The sequence below is a fragment of the Rosa chinensis genome, chromosome 1, assembly GCF_002994745.2.
Source record: "Rosa chinensis cultivar Old Blush chromosome 1, RchiOBHm-V2, whole genome shotgun sequence".
Taxonomy (NCBI): Eukaryota; Viridiplantae; Streptophyta; class Magnoliopsida; order Rosales; family Rosaceae; genus Rosa; species Rosa chinensis.
This window is the reverse complement of record NC_037088.1, coordinates 36,485,030-36,501,272: the sequence shown is the minus strand read 5'-3', so window position 1 is coordinate 36,501,272 and position 16,243 is coordinate 36,485,030. Positions and strand designations below refer to the sequence as shown.

The following is a 16,243-nucleotide window of genomic DNA, read 5'->3' as shown; positions in this document are numbered from 1 at the left end:
AGAACAAAACCAACGAAATCAAAGCAAAGGTTACAAAGGAGAATCGGATTACACCGTGAGATGGAGATGAGATGAACGAATTGAGGATGTAGTCTCTTGAATCTCGAAAGCAAGCTTCAAGGATGATGATGGAGGATGATGCTCACAGAAATTCTTCTTCTCCCTTGGCCTTGCTTGAACTCGTGGCTTGCTCTAGAGGATGGAAAGGAAAATGAAAGGAAATGGAGAGACAAGGAGATGGAATGGATGAAAGAATGTGTGGGAAAATGGAAAGGAAATGGAGAGACAAAGAAGATGGAATGGATGAAGGAATGTGTCTTAGAATGAGAGGAGAAGGTGTTTATATAGGGAAGAAAAAGAAGAGTGAAATGATGAGTGGAAGAAAAATAATGAAAGTGGATCTAAGTTCACTTGTAAAATATGGAAAAGATAGAGAAATGATGAAATGAAAGCAAAGCATGAAGGTGCAGCAACATGGAAGTGATGATGATCTATTAAAGAGATTGTAGAAGAAAAATATATCCAAGGAAAAAGAGAAAAGCATCTAGCTTTCCTCATGTGGGTAGGAAACATGAACATGTGGTGTTGAGCTGTTTTCAGGTCAGTTTCTGCCCCTTTATTCCTTCAATTATTTCTCCATCAAAACTTCATATTGGGCCTCCGATTTCTTCATATCAAATGTTCCTCTATGAGTGTAGATCATCCTGATCAATTTTCAGAGCTTCAATCCATGTGGTTGGGCCGAAAATTCTGCTGGACCTCTTACAGGTCCAGTTTTCCTGTTTTGCTTCTGTAGAAAATTGGACTGATTGTTTGAAGGCCTTCCACTCAAAATTAGCTCTAACACTCTTCATAAGAAATGATCCTTGGGCTTTCTAGAATGAGTCTGGAAAGTTTCAACTCATTTGAAGTTCGGATGGTTAGTCTGCCACCCCTCATTTCTTGTCTAGCTCGCTTTCTCATTGGCTCAATTTCTCCAAGACACGGTTTGTCAGGCCAAAATGCTCATTTTGGGGCCAAACAGCTCATTTCATCATCATCTACTCCAATGTACCTAAAAAATAGAAATTGAGTTAAAAATCGATTCGTTAAGGAATTAACTATTAAAATACCGCATTAAAATGCTCCTATCACTTGCTTGAGTTGTTGATTGTTTGGAATTGAATCAATTGATGTTTTGTTAATCCAATTGCTGGTTGTTTATGTTTATTAAAACAAGTACTCGTTGTTTGGAAAATCCAGTGGATGATCCACATCTTGGCTCTGCAACAAGTGAACCAAGCTCAAAGCTAAGACACCCAGTAAAAGAAATGAGCCAAAGTTTGAAGCTTTGAGCTTCCCGATCATTTTGGATGGTTGAGACTAATGGGTTCTTGAATTTTAATGGTGACTGCGAGTTGGACTGAAGAAAATTTGAATCAAAGACAAGTTGGAACTGACGATTTCCTCGTCGATGTTATCCATGCTCTCCATCTCTGCCAAAACATTATATAATAAATCCACATCACAAGGAAGGAACAGTGGACCAGCATTTTGTACCCATAGTCCAATGCTACATCCTCTAACAGAACCTTGAACAACGGATGATTAGCAAACTATGCCTTCACCATATCCATGCATTAAATGATCGAGTGAGTGATCATTTAAGCTCCTGGGAAGTTCTATAAGTGTTTTGGGGGCCTATCTTTTTTCTGGGAAACGAAACAGGAGAAGATGAGAAGAAGAGGACTAGCTCAGGGACTATATATATTTGGGTTGTGGGGAAATCGTTGAATATAAAAGAAAGGAGCCAAAGTTTGAAGCTTTGAGCTTCTTGAAGCTCATTTTGGATGGTTGAGACTAATGGGTTGTGGAATTTGGAGAGGATTCAATGTGGGACTTGGACATTGAAGTGGGGTTGTTTGAAGGTTCACAGGGAGAGAAAGGGAGAGAAAAAAAAGAAATTAAAAAAAAAAATACTTAGATTAAAAAACTAATGGATTAAGACATGAAAAGACAAAAATATCCTTCAGCATGCATTTTCCGTAACTGAGCTAACGGCCCGAGGTACCAAACTTCGGTCGGGGTCAGAACCTCAGGGACCGTTTTAATATTATTTGAACGTGAGGTACTGAAGTTTAGAATGAAGAAAATGTCAGGTACTGTACGGACGATTTTCCCTTCTGATATATGTCTTTCTTGGAGTCTACTCAAGCTGGTGGTCATTCCACAATTAATCGAGCCAAGCCATTTTTGAGCTAGGAAAAAAGCAATCAAAGCTGAGCGAGTTTGAGCTTGAAAAAATATAGTTCAAGCTTGACCTCATTAAAGCAAAAACCAACTGAGCTTCATCACCTAGCTCGATTTTTCAAGAAACCATTTGACAGAAGCCTTACCAAATGAAGTTGGAAATTTGATAAATCTCGAGTATTTCAATGTTTCTCAGAACTTGTTATTTGGTCAAATTCCAATGACTCTTGGTAGTTGTTATTTGTATAAAAATAGAACATCTAGACATGGAAGGAAACTTCTTCCAGGGGACAATTCCATCATCTTTGGGTTCATTGAGAGGTGTTCCGAGAATTATATCTCTCCCGCAACAACTTGTGCGGCACTATTCCAGAATTCTTGGAGCAGTTTCACTGTCTCCAATCTTTGGATATGTCTTACAACAATTTGGAGGGCATGGTACCAACAAAAGGAATTTTCAAGAATGCAACTGCTACGTCAGTCGAAGGAAATAGTAAACTTTGTGATGGCATACCTGAATTTCAATTACTGAGGTGCAAGTTTCCACATCCAAGAAGGGGAGCATTGACCAAAACCTTGAAATGGATGATCTCTCTAATTTGTGGAATTCTTGGAGTCACTTTAGCAGTTTCTATTTTGTACAATTTTGTCTTACAGAGGGAAAATAAAGAGATTTGGGATTATGAATATTTCTGTATATCTCAAGAACGAGGTTACAAGCCATATATGTACAACTACTGTCCTCACATCTAGGAGCTGATGTAGGAGCTATTCTAGGTAAACAAAGCAAGAATAATAACTACAGAAGATTACATGAGGATATCTACTCAATGCAAGATAATTACGTATCAGTTAGAATCCTTTCCTTTAATACTCCCCCTCAAGTTAGGAGTGTAGATGTTGATCACTCCTAACTTGCGCAGCAACGCAGTGAATTGATTCGAGCTGAGAGGCTTGGTGAAGATATCCGTCGGTTGCTCCTTCGTCTTGACATGTATTGTTCGAACCAATCCTCTTTCTACCTTCTCTCGTACAACATGACAGTCAATCTCGATGTGTTTGGTCCTTTCATGAAACACAGGGTTAGATGCTATGTGTATGGCTGCCTTGTTATCGCAAAACAGCTTGACCGGTTGCACCTGTTTGACATTCAGATCATTCAGGAGATATAACAACCAAGTAATCTCACAACAAGTGGTGGCCATAGACCGGTACTCGGCTTCCGCACTTGAACACGAAACCGTTGTTTGCTTCTTTGTCTTCCACGAAATAGGAGCATCTCCAAGAAAAATGCAATAGCCTGTTGTCGACCTCCTTGTGTCCTTGCAACGCGCCCAATCTGCATCGCAATATGCCTTTAATTCCAAAGTTCCTTTAGAAGGTAGAAAAATTCCCTGACCCGGGGTTGGCTTGAGATATCTCAACACCTTGTATGCTGCGTCCAAATGAGGTTGTCTTGGCTTGTCCATGAATTGACTGAGAATATGGACTGCGTACACAAGATCTGGCCGTGTGATGCTGAGATAGATAAGGCGTCCAACAAGCCTCCTATATGAGATGCATCTTCTATCAACTTCCCTTCTGCCTTTGTGAGAACATTATTCTGATCAATCGGAAACTTTGATGGTTTTGAGCCAAGAAAGCCTTTGTCTTCAAGTATCTTCAGTGCATATTTTCTTTGACTTAACACAATGCCTTGTTTAGACCTCACTACTTCCAATCCAAGGAAGTACTTCAGTTGCCCCATATCTTTTAATTTAAAATGACTTGATAGAAATTCCTTGGTTCTTGTAATGTCATCTAGACTGTTGCCTGCTAGAATCACATCATCTACATAAACCAACAGAGCTGTAAAGATACCTTGATGGTTTCGGACGAACAAGGAATAGTCAGACCACGATTGTCGAAATCCAGCAGACTGGAGAGCTGAGGAGAGTTTCAAAAACCATTGTCTAGAGGCTTGCTTCAATCCGTATAATGACTTGTGAAACTTACAAACTTTGTACTCCCCCTTTCGTTCGAAACCAGGAGGAAGTTGCATATACACATCCTCATGAAGATCCCCATTAAGGAATGCATTGTTCACGTCTAATTGGTGGAGATGACAATTCTGTTGAGCTGCAAGACTGAGTAATAGCCGGACTGTGGTGAGTTTGGCAACTGGGGCAAACGTTTATCGGTAATCAAGACCTTCGACTTGACTATATCCTTTGGCAACTAACCGCGCTTTATATCGTTCAATGGTGCCATAAGGGTGATACTTGATCTTGTACACCTATTTACAACCTATTGGTTGTTTGTGATCTGGAGGGGAAACTAGACTCCACGTATGATTAGCTTGTAGTGCTTGAATCTCAAGTTGCATGGCCTCTCTCCATTTAGGATCTTTAACTGCCTAAGAAAATGAAGTGGGTTCTCTTTGCAGAGAAAGGTTAGTAGCAAAGGCTTTGTGAGAAGAAGAAAGGTGGGCATAAGAAAGAACCTGGGATATACTATGAGTCGTGCTAGGAGAATGAACCTCATCCAAAGAAGATGACTGAGAGGGACGTGAGGGAAGAGCCGCCTCAACATGGAAGTCCTGCAATGCCGTGGGGATTTTGGTGGCACGAGTTGACCTGCGAAGAGGTGGTGCAGCCAAGGTTGTAGGTGATGGACTGTTGTCCGAGAGAGAAGGAGCAGAAGAGACATGATCGGTGATGTTTGTGGGAGGAGAAGAGAGAAAAAGATTGTCAGCGGAAGGTGTGGGATTTGGAGAGAGAGGAGCATGTGCGGTAGAACTTGGAGAACGTGGAGGACTTGGAAGAGCAGCATCATCCAAAATCTCATGTGGAGGATTCGAAGGAGAGATTGTAGGAGTTGGAGTATGAAAGACGTCATAATGGGGAGAAGGAGTCAAAGAAGGAAACAAGGTGTGACGAGGTGAAGAAGGGGAAACAGAATTGGTTTGGAAAGGAAATTCTTGTTCAACGAAAAACACATCCCTTGAAACTAGGGTTACTTGGTTGTCAAATCATACACCTTGTACCCCTTTTTCCCATTTGGATAGCCAACAAAAACACATTCAGTCGACCTTGGATCAAATTTGGAAGGACGTGTAGGATGGGTGGACACAAAGCATTTACAGCCAAAGACCTTTAAATGTGAATAAGTAGGCTCTTGGTTAAAAAGCTTTTCAAATGGTGTTTTCCCTTGAAGATTTGGGGTAGGTGTGCGATTGATCAAGTAAGTTGCAGTGAGTATCGCATCAACCCAAATTTTTTTTGGCAAATGTGCTTGAAAAAGAAGAGCCCTAGCAACATTTAATAGATGTCGGTGTTTACGTTCAGCCACACCATTTTGTTGGGGTGTGTTGACGCAACTAGTTTGGTGGATAATACCTTGAGAAGAATAAAAATCAAGATTGGTGAATTCTGGACCATTATCACTTCTAACGACCTTAACAACTTTACCAAATTGGGTTTTGGCTAAATGAATGAAATGGATGAGCAAGGTGCGTGCTTCCGATTTTTGTGCCATCAAATACACCCAAGTGCTACGAGAATGGTCATCAACAATTGTCAAAAATACTTTGCACCTGAATAAGTTGGAACACGATAACCACCCCAAATATCAACATGAATTAAATCAAAGCAAGAGGCACTACGAGTAACACTCAATGGAAAGGGTTGCCGAGTAAGTTTGGCTAAAGGGCAAATAGAACAAGAGTTTGAATCACAAGCTTTATTTGTAAGAAAAGGAAATAATGAAAAAACTTTATTCGAAGGGTGGCCAAGCCGTTGATGCCACAGGGTGTCCGAGCTCGCATGAACCACATTGCATGTTCCTTCCCGTTCCAGATTGAGGCGGTAAAGTCCCTCCTGCTCAGTTCCCGTCCCAATCATCCTCCCCGATCGTAGGTCCTGTATGAAACAGACTTGTCTGAGAAAAATGGTAATATAGAAAGAGTCGAATGCTAGCTTGCCTACTGAAATCAGATTAAGATAAAAGAGGGGAACACAAAGGACATTATGAAGGACAAAATGAGGAGAGAAAACAACGGTGCCAATATGAGTAACATGCATTGTGGTTCCATCAGGGAGTTTAACTCTTCGATTAGACACTGATTGAAATGAGGTGAGCAAACTAGGGCTGCAAACAATGTGATCACTAGCCCCACTATCAAGGATCCAAATTGGCTCTTTATTGTGTTGTTCAAGGTGTTGGACGTTACCTGAGAGTTCCTCATAGTTTGGGATGCTACCAACCAAATTGGCAGATGCAGGTTTTGTTTGAGTTATGAGTTGGTTGAGAAGATGTTGACACTCTTCTCTTGTGAATGGAAAGTTGGCAGAGGCAGCTTCCTTATCATCCTTCTGTGTCTCGACATGATTTGCCTTGGACCGGATTTGTCCACCCGCAGCCAGAGCATTATCATTCTTCTTCTTGCGGCAATATGCATAGGTGTGCCCTTTGCCCTCACAATATATGCATTTCAGATGTGCCCTGCAATACTGCGCAGTGTGATTATTCATTCCACACTTCTCACAGAATTTTGACGGTCCCGTACTAGGATTGAAGGTGCGGTTCTCTCCTTCTTTAGGACTGTAGCCTTTGTTCACTCGCTTGACCACAAAGGCAGAGGACTCTGACGAAATCGTGGACTTGTTAGCGATGGTTTCAGCTTGCTTCTCTTGATGTAACACCATTGCATAAGCTTTGTTGAGGTTTGGGAGAGGATCCATTCCTATGATAGTGCTGCGGGTTTGTGCAAAAGTACCATTGCATAAGCTTCATGGTCTTTTGGGTTTCAATGAAAGTCTTGACCTCTGTTGCAGCCTCACAGGAACAAGGAGGAAAGGAACAAAGGGCATCCTTTTCATCCCATAGACCTTTAAGTTTCATGTAGAAGGAATTGACAGAGCTTGATCCTTGTTCACATCCATGTATAGCATTCTCTATATTGAACAACAAAACTGTATTAGTTTGAGAGAATCTCTCTTGCAATTCTAGCCACATACCTTGAGCTTCCTTGCAGTGAACCACACTGCTTTGATTCTCCTTTGACATGGCTGCCAGAAGCCAAGTCTTGACAAGAGTGTTACATCGATCCCATTGGTTCTGTTCATCGGCGTTGTGCACCAGTCTTTTCAAGGTTCCGTCAATGAAACCTTTCTTGTTCTTGATGGTGAGCGCCATGTTCATTGATTGTGCCCACGTTGTGTAGTTATCTTCCATCAACGGTTGTGAGACAAGAACTGCCCCTGGTTGATCCGAATGATGGAGAAAGAGCGGGTGATTGGAATTCTCCCATGGTTCTGCGGTCCTGGAAGTGTTCGAACCCTTGTCTTGTTTGATGATCGAGCGTTCTTCGTCACCGGCCATGGGGTAATGGTGTATTATCTTCTTAAGGTCTCAAGAGCGATGCTCTGATACCATAAAGAGATTTGGGATTATGAATATTTCTGTATATCTCAAGAACGAGGTTACAAGCCATATATGTACAACTACTGTCCTCACATCTAGGAGCTGATGTAGGGGCTATTCTAGGTAAACAAAGCAAGAATAATAACTACAGAAGATTACATGAGGATATCTACTCAATGCAAGATAATTACGTATCAGTTAGAATCCTTTCCTTTAATAGAAAAGAAGCATCAAATTTCCCATGATTCAGAAAATTTTCTCCGGGTTTCTTACCAAATTCTTCTAAAAGCTACCAATGGATTCTCTTCTGCAAGCTTGGTTGGTTCAGGCAGTTTTGGGTCTGTGTATAAAGGAGTCCTCGACCAAGGAGAAACAACAATTGCTGTCAAAGTACTCAACCTCGTTAATCGTGGAGCTTCCAAAAGTTTCTTTGCTGAGTGTGAGGCCTTGAGAAACATTAGACACCGTAATCTGTTGAAGGTACTTTCTGCATGTTCAGGTGTTAACTATCAAGGTGATCATGATTTCAAGGCCTTGATTTATGAGTTCATGGTTAATGGCGGCTTAGATGAGTGGTTGCAGCCAACTCAGGCAGTTGCTGAGACGATTGAGAGACCTAGGAGTTTGAGTTTTTTCTCAAAGGTTAAACATTGCTATTGATGTTTCAATGGCGTTGGATTATCTCCATCATCATTGTGAGACACCGATAGTTCACTGTGACCTCAAGCCGAGCAATATTCTTCTCAATGATGATATGGTTGGACATGTTGGTGATTTTGGATTGGCAAGATTCCTTCCCAGGCCTTCTGGTAATCAATCAAGCTGTGTCGGAGTAAAAGGAACCATTGGTTATGCTCCTCCAGGTTAAAACTTTTCCCAACGATTATTCCTAATTTTGTCAATCTTATTTTAACAGTTCAATAGCTTGAAAGTACTTGAACCTAATAGCATTTAATTGAATTGTTTGAATGCAGAGTACGGCATGGGGAATGAAGTTTCGATACAAGGTGACGTGTATAGTTATGGCATCCTTCTGCTAGAAATGTTCACAGGAAAAAGGCCAACCGACAACATGTTTCAAGGAACTTTAAACCTTCACAACTTGGAAAAGGCAGCTTTGCCTGAGCGACTGGTAGATATTGTGGATACTACTCTAGTACTCTTGTTCAAGAAAAAGTGGAAGACAACATTATTCCAGATAATCATGCTAATGAGGATAGCATGAGGGTTTTCAGCGAATTTCGAGAAAGTTTGATTTCCATTTTAGAAGTTGGGGTTGCTTGCTTATTCTGCAGAGTTGGCTAGAGAAAGGATGGACATTAGTGATGCGATGGCTGAGATGTGTCGTCGGATAAGAAGAAAAATTTCAGAAACTAGAGATAAGTTGGTCTTTCTTGTAATTTTTTGATTGCTATTTAAGGCCTTCCAGTCAGTAATAATGAGCTATCTGAGGTATTTCACATAAATCTTGTCTGCAAAATTGCCTGTCAGTGAAAAATATCTTTCGATTCTTTTCATCTAATGGTGCATCTGGTTCCAACTTTTAACCATTTTCATTAATTGTTTAGCAGAGTATATTCTACTATACTTGACACCAGTCTAGTATCTGTATTGGGAAAGACCTCCACTATATATAAGCCTGTACTTTCATATGGTCAGTTACTGGACACTTTCAGTTATCAATAAATAGACTTGGATCACCAGGCACACCTTGGAGGAATGTGAATATATTTCCTAGATTAATTATTGATCAACTGAAGGTCTAGGAGCCCATCATAGTGGCAAGGAAATCCTCCAACTAAATGCGCATTAAACTATATTGGAGGTATTTTCCAACACATTAACTTAACTAGTATGGTATATTGAAGAGAAAAATTCATCATAAGTCTCTGAACTTAATTATTTGGTGCCTAGACATAAGGTTTCATATCAGCGTGATACTTCCGTCAATCTTCTGCAGAACTGCCTTGACATTGGTGATGATATTGCTAAGAAGTGTTTGACAAGAAAGAGACAACTAGCTTTGAGCTGATAAGAGTATGTGAACAGAAGCATACTGTTGATGTCTACAGAACATTGTTTGACTTGTATGCATAATATTAGATTAATTGCTTTGCATCTAAAATAAGAAGTGTAAACTAGCTAGGTGCGGTAGATTGAAATCCTGTGATGCGTATCTTATTTGATCATTAGCTGCTACCATCAATTCTCATTTGTTTATGCTCTTCCAAGCTAATGCTTTCACTTCTGTGGGTTTGGTTTCTAATATTTTGTTTGAGGTTATTCTTTGAATAATTACAGAATTAATAGACTGATTTGTTTGTATCACCTGTGCTTTTGTTTCTCATGATAGACATTTGATTTTGATGTATGGCATTCATCATAACGATTTTCTACCTCTGAAATGAATTTTTGGTAATTATACGGGAGGTAATTACACTCTTCCTTCCACAGGTACTAACACACCCCCAAAATTGTTACCAACACACATTTTTGCATTTTCTATTTATTTTTATTATATAATTATCCATAATACCTTTGAATTCTGATCATCTAATTTGGGCCGCATGGAAAGACTCTTTTGGATTCTCCCCTAGGTATCCTGGTCCACATTCTCTGGGCTTTTCTACCCAGCCCATCCCAGACCTCCTTTAAATTCTTGATCCCGCAGAGACAGGGCTGTCTTCTTCCGCGGTAGCTGCTGTGACTTGTGTGTCCTCATCTCTTCCCACTCAGCCAGGTTCTTCTCTTTTTTCCATCTTCTCATTTCTCTTCCTCACCTACGTTTTCATATTACCTTTTAGTTCTCTTCTAATTTACACCTTACGGTTTGATACTGGAAATGAAAAGAAGGAAAATACAAATGTATGATGTTTCTTCCATGCATATTGTAGTTGATTTTTATTGGTATGGAGAAAGCAACTTTTGGTGTCAACATGTTTGCGACAATTTTTGTTCTTTGTAATTCCGAAGAAATCTCACTAAGGTGGGTTTTGTAAATTATCAGGAAAGATGGTTTTGACAGAAGAAGAAATTATGAGGCTCTATAGGGTTCGAAAAACAGTGATGCAAATGCTGAAAGATCGGGACTATCTGATTGTTGATCATGATCTCAACATGACAATGTCGCAGTTTAAAAACAAACATGGAGAGAACATGAAAAGGGAGGACCTTCCTATCAATACAAGGAAGAGAGGTGACGAGTCTGATCAGGTATTTGATTTGGGCATGAATCAGGAGAATGTGATTAGAGCAATCTAATTAGTTGCTCAACAAAATCTGACTCCTTTTGCAAAGACCTCCATTAGTGAGATGGGTTCAAAGTACCACTTGGGAGATTTTCCAGGTGAAGTTTAATTGTTTAAATTTTTTTTAGAATGAAGTTTTGTTCTTGAAATATTGTGATTGTTATGATAGTCTATTACCTTACATATTGGAAACTTAAGGTACCAGAAACTTAGTATCAGAAATATGAAAACTATACGCAGATAGGTCTATGCTGAATAATTGGACCGTTAATAACCAACGACTTATGCGTTCGAGAGCTTAGTTTATCTCTATTCTAATGCCGTTTTTGATTCACAAGTAATGTGATTGAATGCACTTAATAGCATATTGTCATTCTGACACTTAAAAGTGACAATTTGGATGCATAGGGTTATCTGATAACGCTAGTTAATAGAGATGACCAACTGACAGACGCATCAAACTTTAACTAGGCCTGTCTTGGGTTCCAAGTGAAGTCGAGAAAGATGTTCTTATTGCTATCTAATGCGGCATATCTGTGTGGTGTTTGCACATTGGGAGAACAAAATAACAATCGGCTTCTTCCACTTTGAGCTTCTTTGCGTAAACTGCTTTGTGCTTCTTCCATTTGGCTCTGGATGAAGGCATTGCCCTGGAATTCAACTAGGCCTAACTGTTGTCCAGTTAGTGCTGTTACAACTTGTGCATTGTTTTGATTGGGAACTTCCAGAAAACATGTCACCGAATGATTTGGACGTGATGGAAGAATTTGGAATAACAGTTCCTAGGGCCAGGAATCTACTGGCAATTCCGTCATTCGCCTTCACAAATGATCACAATGTGTATGTAATGGCTAGTTCCCACTTGTGGCGGGATTATCTTAATGTTCTGTTTCTCTATTCTATGTGATCACTATTGTAGCATCTTGTGTTTGCTTTCTTTTGGATACGGGAAAGCAGTAATGAAGTAATATGGTGTAATACAGTTAAATTTAGGAGGGCTGTTTTCATCTTTGTTGAATGGTGTCAATGGGTATGTTTAGAGGTTTGCTGAGTTTTTGTTCCCACTGTAAATTGGTTTAATTAGATAGATTTTCGAAACTATTATCCAGAATAAAGTTCTCTATCTTTTTGGCATGTAGTGAGGGAAAATCTGCAAGTGCATTTTGAAGTGAGAAGGCTGCCTGGTGGTTTGGGATACTTCATTTGCCGGCAGAGGTGAGTCTCCTACTACAGATTTATTGTGAACTTTTTGTTCCTCCCTGAATTTTGTTAGTTTTGGTAGTTTACATTTTCTTATTTTTAGATGTTTTAAATATATTTCTCTGGTTCAGGGAAACCAAAAGGTTAAGTTGAGAGTTCAATAGAATTATATGAGTCCTGGGACTTTTCAAAAATGTATATATGCAGGACTGTAAGAGTTTTGTAGAAATATAACTGCATGCTAGAACAATTGAAAAGTTTATATCATGATTAGCTTTAGGGTTTACACTTAACAGTAGTCCTCGACTGCTGGAACAATTTGTCAATCGGTATGGATGTGTGACATCCCTGTCTAAACCCAGGTTGGAGGAATTTTCCAGGTTTCGCATTTAGAACCACTGAGATAGACACTTTAGTTATGCAGCAGGTAATTAGTCGAAACCAACCAGCATCAAAACCCGTCTTAGTACGCCAATCTCAAATCTTGGTTCATTTAGTTAACTTTAGGTTATACACCTCACATTAAGAACAGCACCTCAATTTCTAGGGACCATCTGCAGAGAACATCTAATTTAAGTGGTGGTGATCAAGTGAAAGAACCTCGTCTTAGCATCACCAGTAGTTAAGTAGCACACTATAGGTCTTTCCATCCAATGCTGTTCTTCATTCTTACAGAGTCAAGAGACCAAGAGTATTCATGTTTTGGTGATCAAGAGAATCATAGAGAATCTATGTTCTGGATCTAATTCAGCTTCGATATTTGACAGCTCACTTGTTCTTCTAAGCTAACAAAGTATCTTTGGACTGTGAAAAGCAAGTACAAGGAAACCCTGGTACTCGCACATATGGGTGCAATGCAGCCCTTATTGTATTAGGTGACTGACCAATAGTAACAGAGCTTCTGTGTAAACTCAACTTTTTGTACCGAATTATTATTACTTCATTAGTGATGGGCTCGTCTGTTGGATCCAAATTGCATTATTGTAAAATTTTATGTTCACAATTTCAAATTGCATTATTGTAGTTGTTGTAGTAAGTGACTTCATATACAATGAAGGGATATCAATCTCTTGGTCTGAAATCAAGAAAGGCACCAGACGAAATGGTGCTTCAGGTATCTTGGCATTGAGTTTTGATGACTTACCATCCCACTTAAATCTGTGCTTTCTATATTAGCCCAATTTCCAAAAGATTATGAAATACCGGTGAAAAGGTTGACTCAATTATGGACTGCAGAAGATATTATATCCTCGAGAAATGCATGGTTCAGTGGAGACAATGGAAGATGTATCGTATAGTCTCCTGATCAATTGAATTGGTGGAGAGGTGCATAGTTCAAGTTGTTAAACCTGGTTTAAATGGGAAGGTTAAAAACTTGCCGACTCCATGATATTATGCAAGACTTGTCCTTGTTAAAGGCTATAGAGTAGAATTTTCTCCATGTTCGTTGATTTTTCATCTGCAGACTCAGAAACCATGGCACCAATAACAGGTAGGGTCAGAACCTTCGGTCTCTGTTATACTTTTTATCCATAAATGGACCAGAAAGTTGTTACCATCACATTTCAAGGAATTCAAATTGCTTTGAGTTTTGAAGTTGGAACAAATGGAGGGAAAGGTAAAGTTACTGAGTGCTATTGGGATTCTAGTTCACTTGAGGTTTTCAAGTCTAAAGAATAGTGTGAGGGAACCCTTGCCATCATCAATAGCTAATTTGGTATGTCTGCAAACTCTATACTTACATGTGTGCGGGGTGTGTTTGGGAATATGAAGCAACTGGGGAATTTGTTATTACCGCAAGATCATTTACAAAGCGAAAAATTGTCATTCTCTAATCTTGGCAATTGGAATCATCAAGAGGTTGAACATTTGGAGGAAATCCTGAAATCAAGAAGAATCACATTTAACCAACTTCGATCTCTATCACTGGATGTGCAAAACGGTGAAGGGATGTGCCAATGGATATAATATTAAATCTATACAAGCTCCAGTTGACCAGGGGAATCACAAAGTTACTGGAAGACCTGTTGTGCTTTCCAAACCTCACCAAGATAATCCTGAAGGGAACTGAGGTTGAGGAGAACCACCAATTAGACATTTTACAGAAGCTCCAAAACTTTAGAGTGCTTACCCTTGGAGTTAGTACTTTTGAGTTGGAGACAATGATTTTCTCAGAATGAGGCTTTCCTTGTCTTGAATGTCTTACCCTTGATAAATTGATCTTAAATGAGTTGAGGTTGGAGAAGGGAGCCATGCCTAGTGAACATTGAAGTTTTATCATTGCAAAAAAAGGAGGGAAGTACCAGAGGGGCCTGATATATATTACTACCCTCAAGGAACTAAGCATCAACTATGTACAGTGAAATCTGCAGTAGACTTGTTGAAGGAGGAGAGGAGTTTGAAAAGATCAAACATGTGCCTTCTGTTGTATTCACAAATATTTAAACCAAAAAACAAAGGTGTGTAGAAGTAGAAGTAGATGTAGATGGTATAAGTTGACAATATCATATCTATACATACTTGTGATATAGTTAATACATTAACAGTTTTTGTATTTACCTTTTCTGATTTCTCCTACTTATAATTAATGTACACTAATTTCTGGTGTATTGATTATCAGCTCGACCTTCTGGTATTCGAAAGGCTGCAGCAAAGGAACAACAAGTTTTGTTTGATCTCAGCTCCAAGGTGTTGTATCTCAGTGCAGACATGAGTTACAGAGTGGTGTTTGGAAAGAAGTATATGGATGAGGAGTTTAACGAGAGGGGTTTCAATAGTCTGTGATTCAATGCTTGCAATTGAATAGCAAATGTAGTGGGAATGGAGAGGATGGTGGAGTAACCAGACTTGGAGAAGTTGGAGATACCCAAAAGTGTATTGGCAAATTGGGAGAGACCCTAATGCTTGAATTGGACATCATGGGGAGGAGTTTGGAATCTCGGTTCCAAGGGCCAAGCATCTAGTAGCTATTCCATCATATCACCTTCACAAACGATTATAATGCGTATGTAATGTTTACTTTCCTACTTGTGGATTATCTTGATTTTCTGCTTTTCTATTATACATTATCACTCTTTTTTTTCCCTTTCTTTTGTAAAGAAGAAGCTAATTAATATATTGGTTTAAATAAGATTGGGAGAGAACGAGGGATGTTTATTTCCATTGCTGAATGGTGTTGCTGCGTATGTTTAGAGTTCCGTGTGTTTAAATAGCTGCTCCCTCTAGAAATTGGTGGACTTGGGTAGATTTTTTGAACCAGGATCCAGAGTAAAAGAGTGAATATCTGTTTGCCTGTAGTTGAGTATATTGGGAGGTGGCTAACAAAAGTGTGTGCATGTGTGTATTTATATAATATCTATATATATTTATACAACTGGTCCATCTCAGGATCTCCCATTTATAAAGAGAATATTTATGTCACTCAACCAAAACAAAATAAGAAACTTATGAAAAGGGATTCTAGCTATTATGTATAAACTCAGATTGCCAGAATTTATTTTACTGCAGTTCTGCAGCATGTCAATGCCATTACAGATGAAGCATAGGGTCACTCTGATATTATGTTTGATGGCAGTCCTTGTTCTAATAGAGTGTACAAGTGAATATGTCACACATTATTATTATTAGAAGAAGAAGAAGCGAGGGCAACATACATAATTAGTGTAGTTGATCTTCCTTTCCCATAGCTCAAGTGGATATAATTCATTAATTTGGTTTTCATTTTCCTGACTTTGCTTTTTTTTTTTTTTTTTCCTTTTTCAAAACGGCCGGGTTAATTAGTTGTTAGGTTTCTTAGCAAACTCTACGAAACAATGCAATAGAGTTGATAGAAAGAGAGTATAATTTTTTGGGACATAAATCATGATTCTTCTTTCGCTGTTTGAGGTCCGCAGCCCGAATTTGGCGATTTCTTTTACCAATTGAGGTGACTAAATCTTGCTCTTGGTTAATACTAAATACTGATCGACTCACTAAATTATAAAGATTGGTTACTCTATCTTCTCCCAATTGAGGTGACTAAATCTTGCTCTTGGTTAATACTAAATACTGATCGACTCACTAAATTATAAAGATTGGTTAGTTGGGCATTAGCTAATCTAGCTTAGGCAGTCCAATCATATGAATTTGGTATCAATGATCTTCTTTATGCGGTGTGCAAAGAT

The 16,243-nt window shown here is 39.1% G+C and overlaps 1 protein-coding gene, 1 long non-coding RNA gene and 1 pseudogene across 4 annotated transcripts; 2 read left to right on the top strand and 1 right to left on the bottom strand.

Annotated features, from left to right (window-relative positions):
• Positions 1–5,884: 5,884 nt before the first annotated feature.
• Positions 5,885–7,581, bottom strand: LOC121052494. Its single transcript, XM_040517680.1, has 2 exons — positions 6,440–7,581; positions 5,885–6,128 (listed from the first exon to the last, which is right to left on the bottom strand). Exons 1-2 carry the CDS (start codon positions 6,948–6,950, stop codon positions 6,091–6,093), a joined length of 549 nt encoding a protein of 182 aa, XP_040373614.1. The 5' UTR covers positions 6,951–7,581; the 3' UTR covers positions 5,885–6,090.
• On the top strand, positions 7,486–9,944 carry LOC112165895 (annotated as a pseudogene).
• A 289-nt stretch (positions 9,945–10,233) lies between these two features.
• LOC112196282 lies at positions 10,234–15,236 on the top strand. Of its 3 annotated transcripts, XR_005809259.1 has the most exons (4): positions 10,234–10,372; positions 10,640–10,978; positions 11,352–14,539; positions 14,701–15,236. It is a non-coding gene; the product is annotated as an uncharacterized LOC112196282 (long non-coding RNA). The 3 variants fall into 3 exon arrangements; XR_005809256.1 differs by having other exon boundaries at positions 10,236–10,372; positions 10,640–14,539; XR_002935096.2 differs by having other exon boundaries at positions 10,255–10,372; positions 10,640–12,095.
• Positions 15,237–16,243: the final 1,007 nt, after the last annotated feature.

Coding starts and splice junctions, on each gene's coding strand:
- LOC121052494 (XM_040517680.1), bottom strand. CDS start 6,950: ATGGATCCTCTCCCAAACCTCAACAAAGCTTATGCAATGGTGTTACAT. Junction 6,129..6,439: donor AAACTATGAGGAACTCTCAG/GTAACGTCCAAC, acceptor TGTTTCATACAG/GACCTACGATCGGGGAGGAT.